We start from the raw sequence: 16260 nt of genomic DNA, 5'->3' as shown, positions 1-16260 counted from the left end.
CCCCCAGCAAATTCGGTGACCTGAGTGACAAATCATAGTGTAATGCAGTTTGTCATTCAACTAGCTTCCAAGGACATGAATTCAAAGGGAAGTCACAGCCAACACTTAAAACTTTATTTCTGAATTTAGGTAAGTGGCACCAGTACTTCAATTCCATTAAATACTCCTTTTAAACAGTGTGACCCAAAGTAAACCTGCAGTATTTAAAACTGGTGCTGAAACAAACTCCTGGTAAATCTGAAATGAAAGTTTGAAACTTTTGTACTGCGAGGATTCAGATCATGAATTATGAACCAGTCTCATTACTAGGATTGGAAAAATTAAACCAAAAAAGCAATAGAAGAGAATTGATGCACTTTATATATCAAAATCAAATCTTAAAAAACAAGTATGCACAGCAAAATAAGGATTAAATTCTCTGCTTTGCACCCTGAAACAATTTAAAAAGCAATGTCCACACTGTATTCCAGTAAGTGTATTTTTGAATAGCATTCTTCAAGTAATGACCAACATTTTCAGACACAATTTCCAAAATATTTGTATAACTTAGTAAGATTGAGGAAAATAATGATGTGAATCTAATAATTTTCCTTTATTGAAGAGAAGTTTCATTAAGGGATTGTATATTTAAAAATAATACAATGTTTTTTCTTTATTGTCTCATTTTGTAAACTGCAATTGGAATGTTTCTATTGATGGGTACAAAGGACAAGTTGCTGGAAAGAAACTCATTTCACCCTCCTTGTAATTTTTGCAAAACGTAAAACAAAAACAAATTGTATGTAGGTTTTACTGATGCTTAACCCACAGTCCTATAAGAGCTGCTATCTCTTAATTTACTTCCACTAACCAAAGCAATTCTATCTTGTAACTTGTTAAATGTAAATTCTAAAACCCTAAAACAAAACCAGAGACTGTAACATGTTAAAATTGATATTCACCACACTAAGACTCCCCTAAAATTATCAGTAAAGTCGGAGAAGAAAACCCCAAATGTTTCTGAAATTGCTACCATAAACAGAACACTAGAATCAGTAACAGGAATTTTATGGCTGTTGCCACTGATTTTAAGCATGCAACAATTAAGTCTTGTGAGCAGTAGAAGAAATATAAAGTTTTGTTGGGATTAGTTGAAACTCTCCATTTTTATATTGCCATTAATAAATTCATTTAAAATCATGACTTTTGCAGGTGGTACAAATAACGTTTACTGCCATTTTATTACATTTGCCACAGGTACAAATAGAGGATTATGCACTGCTAGCAGTCCTGATGCAAACTGCATTTTGCTGTGGATTACATTGAGCCATGCTCCTGACTGACTAGCTTTTAATTTTAGAAGGGTGCAGGCAGGAGTATAAAAGGATTTCAAATAAATTTATGAAGTGTCAATGAACCATGAGGGCACTTCAAAACGTGGCTTTGAACGAGACGGGAGCTAAATGTCACATGGTGTGAATTCCAGTTGATACAGTCACCCAAGTTTAGTCACTCCCAACTTATATGCACTGAGAACCTGATTTACATTACCATCCTCATCACAATACTCACCAGAAACAACTTCAAAGCAGTGCAAAATGGTGGTGTAAAAGCAGGCTCTGGTGATAACTCCTGATCTCAACCAGTTTTTTTGATAGTTTGCAACTTCAAATGATAGTTGCTTTATATGCAGAAGTTATTCTTCCTCAAGAATTACACACCTAAGAATCAACTGAATTTTTCATTACACAAATTGCACCTCAAAGCAAGTTCACTGTCTATTTATCTTCAACTTCACTAGAGCCTTTACTGCATCACAATTTGGAGGCTCACACAAATGCCCAGAACAATTAGGTTTCAGACTGAAAAAGTTAGGTTCACAAAATTATCAGAGGTTTCTCTTCAAGGGAATAGGCTGATGAAAATTCATAGGATTTTTGCTCCCCCCTCCACCCGTCTGCTTTAACTTCGACAGAAGAGCCAAAGAAACCTCGAGAAACAGCGGAAATGCCATTTACATTGTTTCCGTGGCTCTTCAACTGAAGTTGCACCAAAGGAGTGGGAGAACTCCCACTGAAATCAACACCCCCTATGTAGCTAGATACCCAGTTCCAAAGACCACAGATCCCATTAGGCAGACATGAATTTATTCTGTTCTTAGAGAGTGGAGACCAAACTACTGAATCACTAGACAGGTACTGTACTTGGAAAAGCTTAAAGTTGCTTTCTTCCATGCTAGTTCAAAAGATAACCTTTATTTAAAAAAAAAACATATGTACTCACTTATTTTAATATTTATAAATTATCTGCATCAGAAGAAAAGTTGTAACACTACTGGAAAACAAGTGTATCTACAGCTACAAAAACCTAATGTCTTTCTTCTCTGCCAAAATGAAGTTTTAATGGCAGAAATCATAGATAAACATGGGAAAATTCAAAGAAGATTGTAAGAATGTTTTCAGATTTACAGTTTTACACAACTATTTTGGTTCAGTCAATAATTCAGATTTCACCAGCTTCCCTTTCTTCTGGACTTGCTGTATTTAATTCTGACTTTCCATTTGTACTCTCATGTTTTCTTTCCGAAGAACTCTTCTCCTTTCGATCCTTATCTCTTGATTTTTCCCTAGGAGATCGATCCCTTGAAGACCTTGAAAAACAACACTTTTATTTAATACAAACCTCCAGCATTTCAGCTTCCATAACGACCCACAAGGCAAACTCTCCAAAGGTGCGGTATACAGCTACATAGGAAGACTCCAGATTCAAATCTGATGCAAATTAGCATCAGTCTTAGTGCTTTTGGGCTAAGAAATTAAAAGTTACCTCCTCGTCTCATCGGAGATGCAGAGGGATCTGGGTGCCCTAGTGCATGAATCACAAAAGGTTAGCATGCAGGTACAGCAAGTAATTAGCAAAGCTAATAGAATGTTATTATTTATTGTGAGGGGAATTACTACAAGAGTAGGGAGGTTATGCTTCAGTTATACAGGGCATTGGTGAGACCACATCTGGAATACTGTGTACAGTATTGGTCTTTAAGGAAGGACATAAATGTGCTGGAAGCAGTTCAGAGAAGATTTACTAGACTAATACCAGGGATGGGTGGGTTATCTTATGAGGGAAGGTCGGACAGACGAGGCCTGCATCCGCTGGAGTTTAGAAGAGTAAGAGGCGACTTGATTAAAACATAAAATATCCTGAGGGATCTTGACAGGGTGGAAGTGGAGAGGATGTTTCATCTTGTGGGAGAATCTAGAACTAGAGATCACTGTTTAAAAATAAGGGGTTGCCCATTCAAGACAGAGATGAGGCAAAACTTTCCCTCTCAGGGGGTCATGAGTCTTTGGAATTCTCTTCATCAGAAGGCAGTGGAGGCAGAGTCTTTGAATATTTTTAAGGCAGAGCTAGCTAGATTCTTGATAAACAAGGGGCTGAAATGTTATCGGGGGTAGGAACGTGCAGTTGATGTTACAATCATATCAGCCATGATCTTAGTGAATGGCAGGGCAGGCTCGGGAGACCGGGTGGCCTTCTCCTGCTCCTAGTTCGTAGGATTCCTATTTTGCTCATTATTGAGAAACCATTGCTGAAAGTGCACATGCGTATGTTGATTAAGTTATCTGGTTTGGCTTTGATATCTTCCCCACTCATCTTCAGATGGCTGAACAGTCTGCTAAGATTCACCAACTAAGTTTACACCTCAGGAAAGAAAGGTTAGAGGAGAGAGAATATATCGGAACAGTTGGGGCAAAGGCACCAAAATTAAAATTAGAAATAAAAATAGAAACTAAAACACGAATAGGGAAACTAGCTTTGACAGAGGGAATGTTCAAGATTTCTTTAAAGTAAAAATTGTGTTTTTATTTCTTTAACTCCATGCAGAATATTATAATAAAGCTACTCTCAACATTGTTATAATGATCTATTTTACATTAAAAACAGCAAGTGGTCCTGGGTTTAAGGTACTGCAGCAGTAAATATCTCTGCACTGTTAATCCAACATTAAAAATTGAAAGCAGCCACAAGGAATGACCGATGAAGATTTTACCCTTCCAACGCACTTCAAAAATCTGGAATCCCTTCCCACTGCCACTACAAAATATAGGGAAAAAATCTGTTGTGAGACATTGCAAAGCATTAAATAACTGACTTGCTCCCTCAACCTGCTAAGTGCTATTTCTTGTTTGAACTTCTTAGGATCTTGACAATGTGAAATATTGATCCTTTGAGCAGTGCAATTATTGGTGAGGCCCTACAGAATAATGAATACCTGAGTCTGAGTTTGAGTGTTTAAACTGCATGAGCAGTAGTGGCTATAGCTTGCAATTACTCCTCCCCCTTCCTCCTCACTCCTTCCCTCCTGTTCTGCCCTTTTGCTCCCCTCCAATCACATTTGCCTACCTCTGTATACATTACCTATTTGCTGTGTCCTCCCCTTCTGCTCCTGCGTCCTTTCCCTTCCTCTGTTCCATTCTCTTTTCTCCCCACAGTTCCTCTTTCACCACCTTTCCCATACCTCCTCCACTCCCACTTCTCTCATTCCCATTGCTTTCTCCTTACACCCTCCTGTTTTCCTCCTTTTCCCCTTCCTTGCCTCGTTCTTTTGTTTGTCTCTTTACCACTTTTCCCTATTTGCCTCCATGTCCATCCATTCCCCCATATTAACTCCGTTATCTCTTATTCCTTAACTTGAAAAAAAACTGGCTTCTTCTAACTGTGTGCAAGGCCAATGTTCAATCCCAAAAATTGGCACAAGAGCATGACTGTGTCCTGAGTATCTTCTAAGGATGACAGTGCAACACACAGGAAGAATTATAAATCTATGCCTTATAATAGAAGACACCTTTCAACGGAATGTATACATTGAAACAAATCGTGGACCAGAGGCAACTTGCATTGAAAATTTGATAAATGAAGCAGAGATAAATGAGTTAGGTCACTCTGATCATTTTATAAAAACATTTGCTTGCTTTAAGTATTACTTGGCTTGTCCCTTTTTTTAAAAAAAACTACCAGTCGCCAAATTATAATAACGCATTCAAGCATTTTTGCACAAGCATCAACAAGTCTGCCATTTTGAAAGGGTTAATTTTGTGCGGAAATAATGTTTAGAAACTTAAGGAAAGTACAGCTAATCACAAAACATTTCTCAATCACAACAACCTTTTCAATTAAAAATGACTTGTGCTTGTGGTGATAAAACTTTACCCATGTTTCTGTAATTACATATCTTGTAGGCAACGTTAAAAAAGACACTCATATGTATGACAATACATCAAAACCATCACTATAATCTTTTCCCTCTCAGGGGAAAGGAAGTTGATTCTGAAAGGCTGCTTTACAATTCTAGGAGAACGGATAGTGTAGTGGAACAGCTGAAGCACTGCAAGAGTTACAAATCTCCAACTGGAAAATACAACGCATCATACATTATTAAAGATGATCAAACTGATCAGTCATTCAATTACAGTTTTGCCGACATTTTACAGATACAACCAGTGTTCAGGATCACTGTATACAGACTCCTCCTAATGTCCATACCAACAATCGAAATCAATTCAAATAAACCTGTACCTGTTTGCACAGATCATACTCAGTCATAAAAAAGGTATTAACCACTGCAGCCTCAACAGTAGAATTACTAAATTACTATCATAATGATTTATAATGATATTCCAGAAATTTAGTTTAATTCAAAAATTTCACCAGTCTTACTTATGCTTTGAACTCCGCTCCCTGCTTTTGTCTCTCGAACTGCGACAATGTCCTCTGCTGCGGCTATGTGAACGGGACCTGTGTCTTCGGCGCCTGTCTCGATCTCTGGATCTGGATCTTGATTTACGCCGCTCATGACTGGGGGAACCTGAGCGTTTTCGCCTGTGATCATGTGATCTGGATCTGTAAACATGTTTTAAAAAGTATTAGTTAACTAGGTAGATAGCAGTACATAGTTCTAGGTAGCAATAGGATGGAGAGATATATCCAGCAATAGTTGAAGGGATATTAACTTTTAAATAAATGATAAACTATTAAATGTTGGTGCTCAGAGGGATTTGGGTGTCCTTGTACAAGAAACATAGAAAATTAACATGCAGGTACAGTAAACAATTAGGAAGGAAAATTGTATATTGGCTTTTGTTGCAAGGGGGTACAAGAGTAAGGAGATCCTGCTGCTATTGTACAGGGTTTTAATGAGATCACACCTGGAGAATTGTGCACAATTTTGCTTTCCACACCCAAGAAAATATATACTTGCCTTACAGGAGCAACAAAGGTTCATTTAGATTGATTCCAGTGATGAGGGGATTGTCTTATGAAAGATTGAGCAGATGGGCCAATACTCTCTTGGGTTTACAGGAATGGGAGGTGATTCATTAAAATGTCACAAGATTCTGAAAGGGGTGTCTGGAGAGTCTAGAATTGAGGGCCATTTCAGACTGAGATGAGGAGATGTTTCGTCACCCAGTTGAGGATTTTTCTAATTGTTTACCCCAGAGGACTGTGTTCATGGAGAATGTTCAAGATAGAAATCGATACATTTGTGGGCTCGAAAGAAATCAAAGGATATAGGGATAAGGTGGGAAAGTGAAGTTGAGGTCGAGAATTAGTCAAGATCCCATTGACAGTGGAACAGGATCGAGGCCACATGGCCTACTCCTGCACCTATTTCTTACAGTAAAATAGCTCAAGTGGAAGAACACTGATCTTGCAACCAGCAAGGTCTACACTTGAGTCTCAGGCTTAGTGTTGACCCAGACTTAGTTGCTGTCACCTGAAAGAGTTTAATGATTTCTTAGGCAAACAAATATTAGGCACACCAGCTTTCCCACTTGAAAGACAAGCTTTAATGATTTAAATTTCAGTGTAATATTGCAATGAAATAACTCAAATCTGTTTCTCCACTTTGAATTCCTAATGTTGCCAGCTTTTGGCTTTCATTTGATCTAATATTACTGGTTTTGTGAATATAAGTAAATGCTTTAAGAGGGGGAAAAAAAATCACTAAATACCCTCCCCTTTGTTTAAAAAGTAATATAAACAGCAATCAGATTATTTCGACACAATTTCTGGCATTAGTGATTTTTTAAAAATGAAATAGTACTCCAAGCTGAGGCCTAACCAGTGTTTTACAAAGATTTAGCATAACTGCTTTACTTTTATATTGTGCCTCTATTTAAAATGCCTTTTAGACAGCCTTCTGAACTTGTCCTGTCACCTTCAAAGACTTGTGTATGTACACCCCCAGGTTTTGCTGCTCCTGCACCCCTACCATGTTACCTTTACTTGTATCAAGTAAATCAAGGTTCACCTTAATTCAATAAGTGACTAGTAAATACCTTACACCTGAGCTCACAGTGAGCGAGAGATTTTATTAGTATATATCAAATAGCATTACAAGGGGCACTGACATATTAGTATTGGTGGTACCCCAGGCACCTGGGAGCACACAGTGAGGGAGAGGCCAGGAACACTGCCGAGATCTAGGAATAATTGGTTAGAACCTAGAACAGAGAACCTAAGATCTGAAGGCATCAGGGAGAGAGGTCTCAGGATCTAGAGTCAAGGAGTACTCAGAAGGTTAAGGGGCGTTCTTTTAATCTAGGAGCAAACAGTGTCTGAGGTGTAGTGGAACTATGGAAAGGACTTTGGAGCATTGGGGATGGGGAAAAAGCCTTCAACAATAAAAGCTGCAATCTTGTAGTGTATGGAGCAGCAAGGAGGAATAAACATCAGACCCAAACTGCTGGCAGCCCACTTGGAGCCATCCAATCCCTACCTCCCTGTTACTGTATGTCAGGGTCTTCCCCCTTCTACCTTCAGGCCTTTATACTCTTTAAAGATAACCCTATCACCATGTTCCCCTTAAAAGTTAAAAGAGCTGGGGGGAGGGATCCAATTTTTTGAAATATACTTTACACGCAATTATGAGTTTCCATAAACAATCAAAAATATTAATTTATGCAATTTATTACTTGTATATTAAGCCTCAAAATGATTTGGCATAAATTGGTCTTTTTCTGGTTGGCAGGACGTGACGAGTGGTGTGCCATAGGAATCAGTGCTGGAGCCTCCACTTTTTACAATTTATATAAATGACTTGGATGAAAGGATCGAAGGAATTGTTGCTAAATTTGCTGACAACACAAAGATAGACAGGAAAGTAAATTGCGAAGAGGACATAAGGAGGCTAACAATGGGACACAGATAGGTTGAGTCAGTGGGCAAAGTTCTGGCAAATGGAGTATAATGTGGGCAAATGTGAAATTGTTCAATTTGGCAAGGAGAATAAAAAAGTTTATTATCTAAATGGTGAGAGATTGCAGAGCTCTGAGATTCAGAGGGATCTCGGTGTCCTAATGCATGAATCACAAAAGGTTAGAATGCAGGTACAGCAGGTAATTAGGAATGTCATCATTTATTGAGAGAGGAATTGATCACAAAGTTAGGGAGGTTATGCTTCAGTTGTACAGGGCATTGGTGAGACCACATCTGGAGTATTGCGTACAGTACTGATGCCCTTATTTAAAAAAAGATGTAAATGCATTAGCAGTGCAGAGAAGGTTTACTAGACTAATACCAAAAATGGGTGGGTTATCTTATGAGGAAAGGCAGGACAGGTTAGGCTTGAATCCACTGGAATTTAGAAGAGTAAGAGGCGACTTAATTGAAACCTTTAAGATCCTGCGGGGGTCTTGACAGGGTGGATGTGGAGAGGATGTTTCCTCTTTTGGGAAAATCTAGAACTAGAGGTCACTGTTTGAAATTAAGGGGTCACTCATTTAAGATAGAGATGAGGAGAAATTATTTTTCTCAGAGGGTTGAAAGTCTTTTGAGCTCTCTTCCTCAAAAGGCGATGGAAGCAGACCCTTTGAATATTTTTAAAGCAGAGCTAGATAGATTCTTGATTAACAAAGGGGTGAAAGGTTATCAGGGGTAGGCAGGAATGTGAGGACGAGGTTACATTCAGATCAGCCATGACCTTATTAAATGGCAGAGCAGGCTCGAGGGGCTGAGTGGCCTACTCCTGCTCCTAATTCGTTTGTTCACATGGAAGAAAGATGTTTTACAGGATACAGGGAAAGGATTTTTAAGTCAATCTGTTTGGGGACCATACAAAAAGGAATCCAGAACAACAGCAGTCACTGTTCACAACTGTTGCTTCTCAAACACTGGTTGGTGAAGAAATCATAACGGAAAAGCAACATTGTCAATATATTCATCACTTGCCTGAAACAAAAATGGTGAGAATTCAGTTTCCAGTTTCTATCAATGTATTTTGGAAAAAAAAGCAAAGCAACTCAAATTCTTATAGATTAAAGAAATGCCCACTAACACCCGCATGCGGAGAAATTCTGCAAAACACATACTCAGGAGAATAGATGTGATTTCTGAGGGGTAAAAATATCTGGTCGAACCTCAGCAGTTTGAGACAGACTGAAGCTTTGAAACAAAAAGCTTAAATATATACAAAGACAACTAAATGACTAAATGCAATTCTGTTATTATGAAATATATAATTTACAACTTGGACACAGAACATTTCAGTTAAGATGAAAATGGCAGACAAATTTTTCTGAAGAAGCATTTTGAGGCACGTTTTTTGTGCAGCCACTTTTGTGCACATGATATGGGCTTTATCATATGTCCATCCCATTTTAAAAATCAACTCTCTCAAAAGTGCAATGTCCAAAAGTTCAAGTGCAAAAGTGCATTTTTCAATGTAACTAATCTGTAGTGAAACTGGCACCCACTTTCTATCACAGCGTTTATCTCTAAAAAGAAAAGAGAGACTTGTATTTATATAATGCTTTTCATGACCTTGGGACACCTCAAAGTGTCTTACAGTGAATGAAATGTTTTTGAAGAGTAGACACCATTGTAATGTAGGAAATGCCAATTTGCAAACATCAAACTCCCAACGAAGTGATAATGACCAGATAATTTGTTTCTGTGATGTTGATTCAGGGATAAATATTGGCCAGGGCACTTGGTGACACTTGGTGTCAGCCTGGATTGTTATGTTAAAGTCCTGCAGCGGGACTTGGACACACACTTTCTGATTCAGAGGCAAGTATGCTATGACCTGAGTCACAGCTGACATTTCAAATGAATATCTTAAGACCCCTGCACAGGAGGGCAAAAGTAAAAGGTTTGAAAGTCATAAATCCTTCAAATATGGTAACCACCTGAATACTTCCAAAAAAAAATTCACATCAACTGCGTAAAGAAAATATGAGACTCCTTGATGCTATTTTACTGTGCAATAAACATACCTCTTACGATCCCTGCTACGTGATCTGGACCTGTAAAACAGTATTTAATAGTTTAATTATAGAACCATGCTAAGTAATGCATATAGATTAATATTTTGCATTTCAGTTTAGAAACTACATTTCAGGTTATGATTAATAATCAAGATGTACAAATAACAATGGATCAAGAAAAGAGCATTTAAAGATGCTTCTCATGCTCAGTTTCTATCACAACAGTCTTGATTAAACAGGATTTGCATATCTAAATTTAGCGCTACAAATGCAAATTAACTTACTTCCGTTTCATCCTTTCTTCTTTTTCCCTTTCTTCTCTCCTCTTTAAGCGCTCCTGATTTCTTTTTTCTTGTTTTTCTGCAACAATTTTCTATAATTGCAAATGGAGGAAGAAATGAGAATCCAAAAGCATTCATCTTGGTTGGCAATTACGAAAAATGCATTTAAAGATAAATGTGTCTTGACAATTTGCAATGAAAATGACATACTGAAATTTTCTCAAAGCTTCAAAGTAAATGATTTCTGCCTACATTAGTTACATTTAAGTAAAATAGATACTTGGTTGGATGTTCAAAGAAAAGGTAGCTTTATAAGCATGTCCCAAAAATACAATTCTACATTTTAATACTTTCCAGCACAAAATCTCAAAATTACCTTCAGGTGGTCTAATTTCTCCCTGATTTGAATGAACCCCAAGTGCAGTTTTCCCCCAAAGTGATCCGCAAGCCGGCGATCATTGTCATGAAGACCCAGGTATGCAGAACAAATTTCACAGACACGCAATTTCTGTTGCTGGAAGCTAGAAGCAGGCATTGAATTCCTATATTCATCCTATACAAAACATGAAACAAAGGAAAATTTTAGGAAACCTCTCTAAAATCTTAAACCTGACAAATGTTTGAGAAACACCCGCGCTACTTCATTCTGGATATTTTTTTGACTGTGATGGGAGAAATGCCATCTAGTACGCAATTCATGGAAAGCCCCAAACGCTGGAAGGAGCAAAACCAAACAAAAATCTCCTTTTACAAGAAATCTCATTTATTCAACTACTGGAACATTCTTATTACAACAAATTACTTGTCTTGTAAAATAAATGCTAGTGTCATTTTTTTGCACCAAATTACCTTTTACCTGGGCTTTCTAATAAAAATTTAATTACAACTAATTATTTATAACTTCAGTATGAGAGTTATATGATAGGCATTATGTCAATGCAAGTTCTTTTTTGTACAAGAAAACCATTAAAAAGGTATTGGCAATCTGCAAAATTACATTGGAAGCAGTGTAATTGGAGGCACAAAATTGCAAAGACATATGGATAGATTAAGTGAATGGGTGAAATAGATTTCAATATAGGCAAATGAGAAGCCATCCACTTTGGAGCTAAAAAAGATGGAACATGATACTTTCTTGGTACTTGGTAAGGTTTCCCTCTGTAATCTTCAACCAGGGAATTTCCACAGGATGTGCAGAGTGCAGTCAATGGTCAAATTAAAAAAGTTCAATAGATTTTCCTTAAATGAGTCCTTAGAAGGTATGAAGATTAAAGTTTGGTGCAGGTTTTCCGGTCCTTAATTGTTCTTGGGGGGAAAAAAGGAGTTAGCAAAGGAAGCACATTGGAGTGTATACAGTTGGAGCTGTTGGTTGTGAACTCTTTGAGCTCGGTCACTTTGGGCTTGATGTACTGCTTAGCAATATTTAATTGTCCATTCAAAATCTTATAGAAGTATGTCAACCTGTTGACCTTTCTTTGGTTCTGGAAACTGCCTGCCTAGCGATGTGACCAACTGGGAGAAACTGGTATATTGCATATACTTGTTTGTAACAAAGCAAGGTCCACGGCGTTGAACTTTCTCAAGGAGGGTAATATTTATTGCAGTGTATGGGTTCCAAGCAGCTACTCCATACTCAAGGTGTGGTTTGACTAGTGTTTGGTACAGCATTTCCTTCGCCGAAGACTGATAGAAGCTCCATTTCACAAATCCAAGCACCTTGGAAGCTTTTTGTTGACTTCGTATGCTACATTTTGAAGTATTTCAGATATGGATTCCTAAGTAATGGCTTTCTTTAGTAACTTCAAGGGGGTAATAATGCATTGTGTAGTTGAGTAGTGATGGGTATAGAGAATTGCTAATTCGCCTAAAGGTACATTACTCTATGTTGAATTTCATTCATCATATATTGGCCTATTTGATCAAATTATTTCAATCTTCCTGAAGGTTAACGTCATCTGTTGCTTCAGTAATGCTCTATAGGTTAGGCAGTCATCTGTAAGGAGTCTGATCTGACTTGAGATTCCAACCTGGATGCCAGTTATAAAGAGAAAAAACAAGTGGGGGCCCAGGTCAGTACGTAGGGGCACATCGCTTAAGATTGGTTTCCAGTTTGAGGTTTCCCCATTCATTATGGCTTTCTTGCTGTTTTGTAAGAAATGTTTCTATCCATTGCTTAGTATTTCCTCGGAATCCATAATAATCTAGTTTGTCCAGTAGCTTCGCGTGTGATGCACGATCGAAAGCCTTGGAAAAAGATCTATGGTGATGTGATTGAGGTCAGATCGTGGATGGTAAGGATGAGTTGTGATTCTGTTGGTGGAGCTTTACAAAAGGCATGCTGCTTGTCAATAAGGATATTCTGTACTTCAAGATGCTTCATTAGCTTACAATCAATTATGTGTTCTAGTAATTTACAGCAAAAATTAGCAAGCAAAATAGGTCAGTAGTCTGCTGGATCGGTAAGGAGTCCTTTCTTGTATATTGTTTATGAATTATTCATAAAGTCTGGAAAAAAAACTGAGGTTTACATAAGATCATAAGAAATAGGACCATAGGAGCAGGAGGAGCCAGTCGAACATGCTCTGCCATTCAAACAGGTCATGCCTGGTCATCCACTTCTATACCATTTTCCCCACTATCCACATATCTCTTGATGTAAGTAGCATTTGGAAATCTATAAATCTATCTACATAATTGCAGCAAGATATCTATTGATTTCTGTCTTGAACTTGCTCAGTGATTGAGCTTCCACAGTCCTCTGGGGTAGAGAATTCCAAAGATTCACCACCCTCTGAGTGAAGAAATTCCTCATCTCAGTTTTAAATGGCCTGCCCCTTATTCTGAAACTGTGTCCCCCTGGTTTAAGACTCACCAGCCAGGGAAAACATCCTATCCACATCTACCCTGTCAGCCCTGTAAGAATTTTGTAAGTTTCAATGAGATCACCTCTGATTCTTTGAAACTCTAGAGAATACAGGTCCAGTTTCCTCAATCTCCCCTCATAAAATAATCCCACCATCCCAGGGATTAGTCTGGTGAACTCCATTGCACTCCCTCTATGACAATTATAGCCTTCCTTATGCAAGGAGACCAAAACTGTACTCAGTTTTGTACCCAGTACCCAGGTGCGATCTCACCAAGGATCTATACAATTACAGCAAGGTATCTTTATTCCTGTACTCAAATCCCTTTGCGATGGAGACCAACATACCCACTTGCCTTCCAATTGCTTGCTGCACCTACATGCTAGCTTTTAGTGACTCATCAACAAGGACACCTAGGTCCCTTTGGACATTGACAAGTCCCAACCTCATTTATGAAATAATCTGCCTTTCCAATTTTTCTACCAAAGAGGATAACTTCACACTTATTCATATTATATTCCATCTGTCATGTTCTTGTCCACTTACTTAGCCTGTCCAAATCCCGTTGAAGCCTTCTTGCGTCCTGCTCAACTTACATTCCCACCTAGTTCATCATCAACAAATTTGGAAATATTACATTTGGTCTCCACATCCAAATCCATAGATACATAACAGCTGTAGCTCCAGCACAGATTCTTGTAGTACCCCACTAGTAACGGTCTGTCATCCTGAGAATGACCCATTTACTCCCACTCTCTGCTTTCTGTCTGTTAACCAATTCTCAGTCCATACCAGTATATTACCCCCGATCCCAAGTGCTCTAATTTTGTTTACGAAACTCCTGTGTGGGACCTCATCAAAATCCTTCTGAAAACCCAAATACACCACAACTGGTTCTCCTTTATCTATGCAACAGGTGACATCCTCAAAAAACTCCAACAGGTTTGCCAAACATGATTTCCCTTTCATAAATCCACGCTGACTCTGCCCAATCATATTATTTTCCAAGTATCCAGTAATCACATCCTTTACAATAGATTCTAACATTTTTCCTACTACTGACGTCAAACTAACAGGTCTGTAGCTCACCTTCTTCCTTCCTTTTTAAATAGTGGGGTTACATTTGCTACTTTCCAGTCTGCAGGAACCTTTCCAGGATCTATAAAATTTTGAAAGATAACCACCAATGCATCCATTATCCCTATAGCCACCTCCTTCAAAACGCTTAGATGTAGCTCATCTAGTCAAGGGGATTTATCACTCATCGATCCAATTAATTTTGAGTACTACCTTTTCATTAATACTTTATTAATTTCTTTTAGTTATGTATTTTCACAAGTTCCTTGGTTCCCTAGTATCTCCAGGAGATTCTGTACCTTCTGTGAAGACAGACACAAAGTATTTGTTTAGTTTCTGTAACATTTCCCTATTCTCAATTATGAATTCTCCTGCCTCTGCCTAAAATGGTCCTACATTTGTCCTTGCCAATCATTTTCTTTTCACATACCTAAAAAACCTTTTACAGTCCACCTTTATGTTTCTCACTAGCTTGCATTCACATTCTCTTATCCCTTTATCAGTTTCTTTGTCCTCCGTTGTTGGATTCTAAATTGCTCCCAATCCACCAGTTTACCACTTTTTTGGCAACTTTGTAAGCCATTTCCTTTGCTCAAATGCAATCTTTAACATATTTTGTTAGCTACAGTTGATATACCTTTCCTGTTGGTTTTTTGTGTCTGACAGAAAAGTATATTGGTTGTAGATTATGTGATATTTCTTTAAATACTAGCTACTGCCCATCTATCATCAAGTCTTTTAATGTATTTTCCCAATCCACCATAGCCAACCTCATCCCTTCATAGTCTTTGTTCAGATTTAAGACTGTAGTTTCAGAATGAACTATATTACTTTCAATGATGAAAGCAAAATACAGCGGATGCTAGAAATTTGAAATAAAAACAAAAACATGCTGGAAAAACTCAGGTCTGGCAGTACCTATGAAAAGAAAAGAGTTAACACTTCGAGTCCATATGACTCTTCTTCAGAGCTAAACAGAAGTAGAAATGTGATGAATTTCATACTGTTTGAGGGGGTGGCGCAAGATAGAAGGTCAAAGATAGGTGGGAGCTAAGCAGAGATTGACAAATATGTCAAATAATTATTTCTACACTTTTTTTTGCACCCCCCCCCCCACCCCACCCCCCCACCCCCACCCCAAAACAGGACCATCTGTCACTGGTTTCTATGTAGTGCTTTCAGACGTTGACCCTTATTCTGCTACATTACTTTCAAACTTAATGCAAAATTCTATCGTATTATGGTCACTATTTCCTAAAGGCTCCTTTACAGTAAGGTTATTGCTTTTTCTTAGCTCCACCCAAACTGATTCTACATCTTGAACCTTCGATCCAAGATCCTCTTCTCTCACTAATGTGCTGATCTCGTTCCTTATTAACAACGCTACCCACCTCAATTTCCTTTTTGCCTACGATGAATACCCTTGAATATTCAGTTTCCAGACTTGGTCACCCTGTAACCACATCTCTGTAATGGTAATTAAATCATAGCCATTTGTATTTGCTTCAAAGTGTCTATCGTGTTGCGAATGAAATGTGCATTTCAGATATAGCACCCTTAGCTTTGTCTTTTGAACATTATTCCACATTCAGATTCTATTTGATGCCTGTCATCACTTTGTCTGCCTTCTAATTACGCTTACTACTTATTTACTTCCTGTTACCAGTTTTGCTTCTCTCTAATCTGAGCTCCCTCTCAGGTTCCCACCCTCTTGCCAATCTAGAATAAACCCTCTCCAACAGCATGAGCAAACCTCCCTGCGAGGATGTCCAGGTCCATTAAGGTGCAACT

At 38.2% G+C, this 16260-nt stretch overlaps 1 protein-coding gene across 5 annotated transcripts in view; it reads right to left on the bottom strand.

Moving 5' to 3' along the window:
• Nucleotides 1-339: 339 nt before the first annotated feature.
• The window catches only part of luc7l (LUC7-like (S. cerevisiae)), a 53892-nt gene continuing 37971 nt past the window's right edge, over nucleotides 340-16260 (bottom strand). For 4 of the 5 annotated variants that reach the window (XM_078558325.1, XM_078558324.1, XM_078558326.1 and 1 more), the window contains 5 exons: nucleotides 10905-11081; nucleotides 10532-10620; nucleotides 10257-10286; nucleotides 5698-5880; nucleotides 340-2629 (listed from right to left, as the gene is read on the bottom strand). In XM_078558325.1, the coding sequence (XP_078414451.1) occupies nucleotides 2482-2629; nucleotides 5698-5880; nucleotides 10257-10286; nucleotides 10532-10620; nucleotides 10905-11081 (627 nt within the window). In that variant the 3' untranslated portion in view covers nucleotides 340-2481. Of the gene's footprint in view, nucleotides 2630-4913; nucleotides 5881-10256; nucleotides 10287-10531; nucleotides 10621-10904; nucleotides 11082-16260 lie in introns of those variants that run through there. The other variant, XM_078558328.1, reaches the window with a different exon arrangement.

Source organism: Cetorhinus maximus, chromosome 15 (genome assembly GCF_964194155.1).
Source record: "Cetorhinus maximus chromosome 15, sCetMax3.hap1.1, whole genome shotgun sequence".
NCBI classification, from domain to species: Eukaryota; Metazoa; Chordata; class Chondrichthyes; order Lamniformes; family Cetorhinidae; genus Cetorhinus; species Cetorhinus maximus.
Note: the sequence above shows the minus strand (reverse complement) of the source record. Positions and strands in the feature narration are given on the sequence as shown.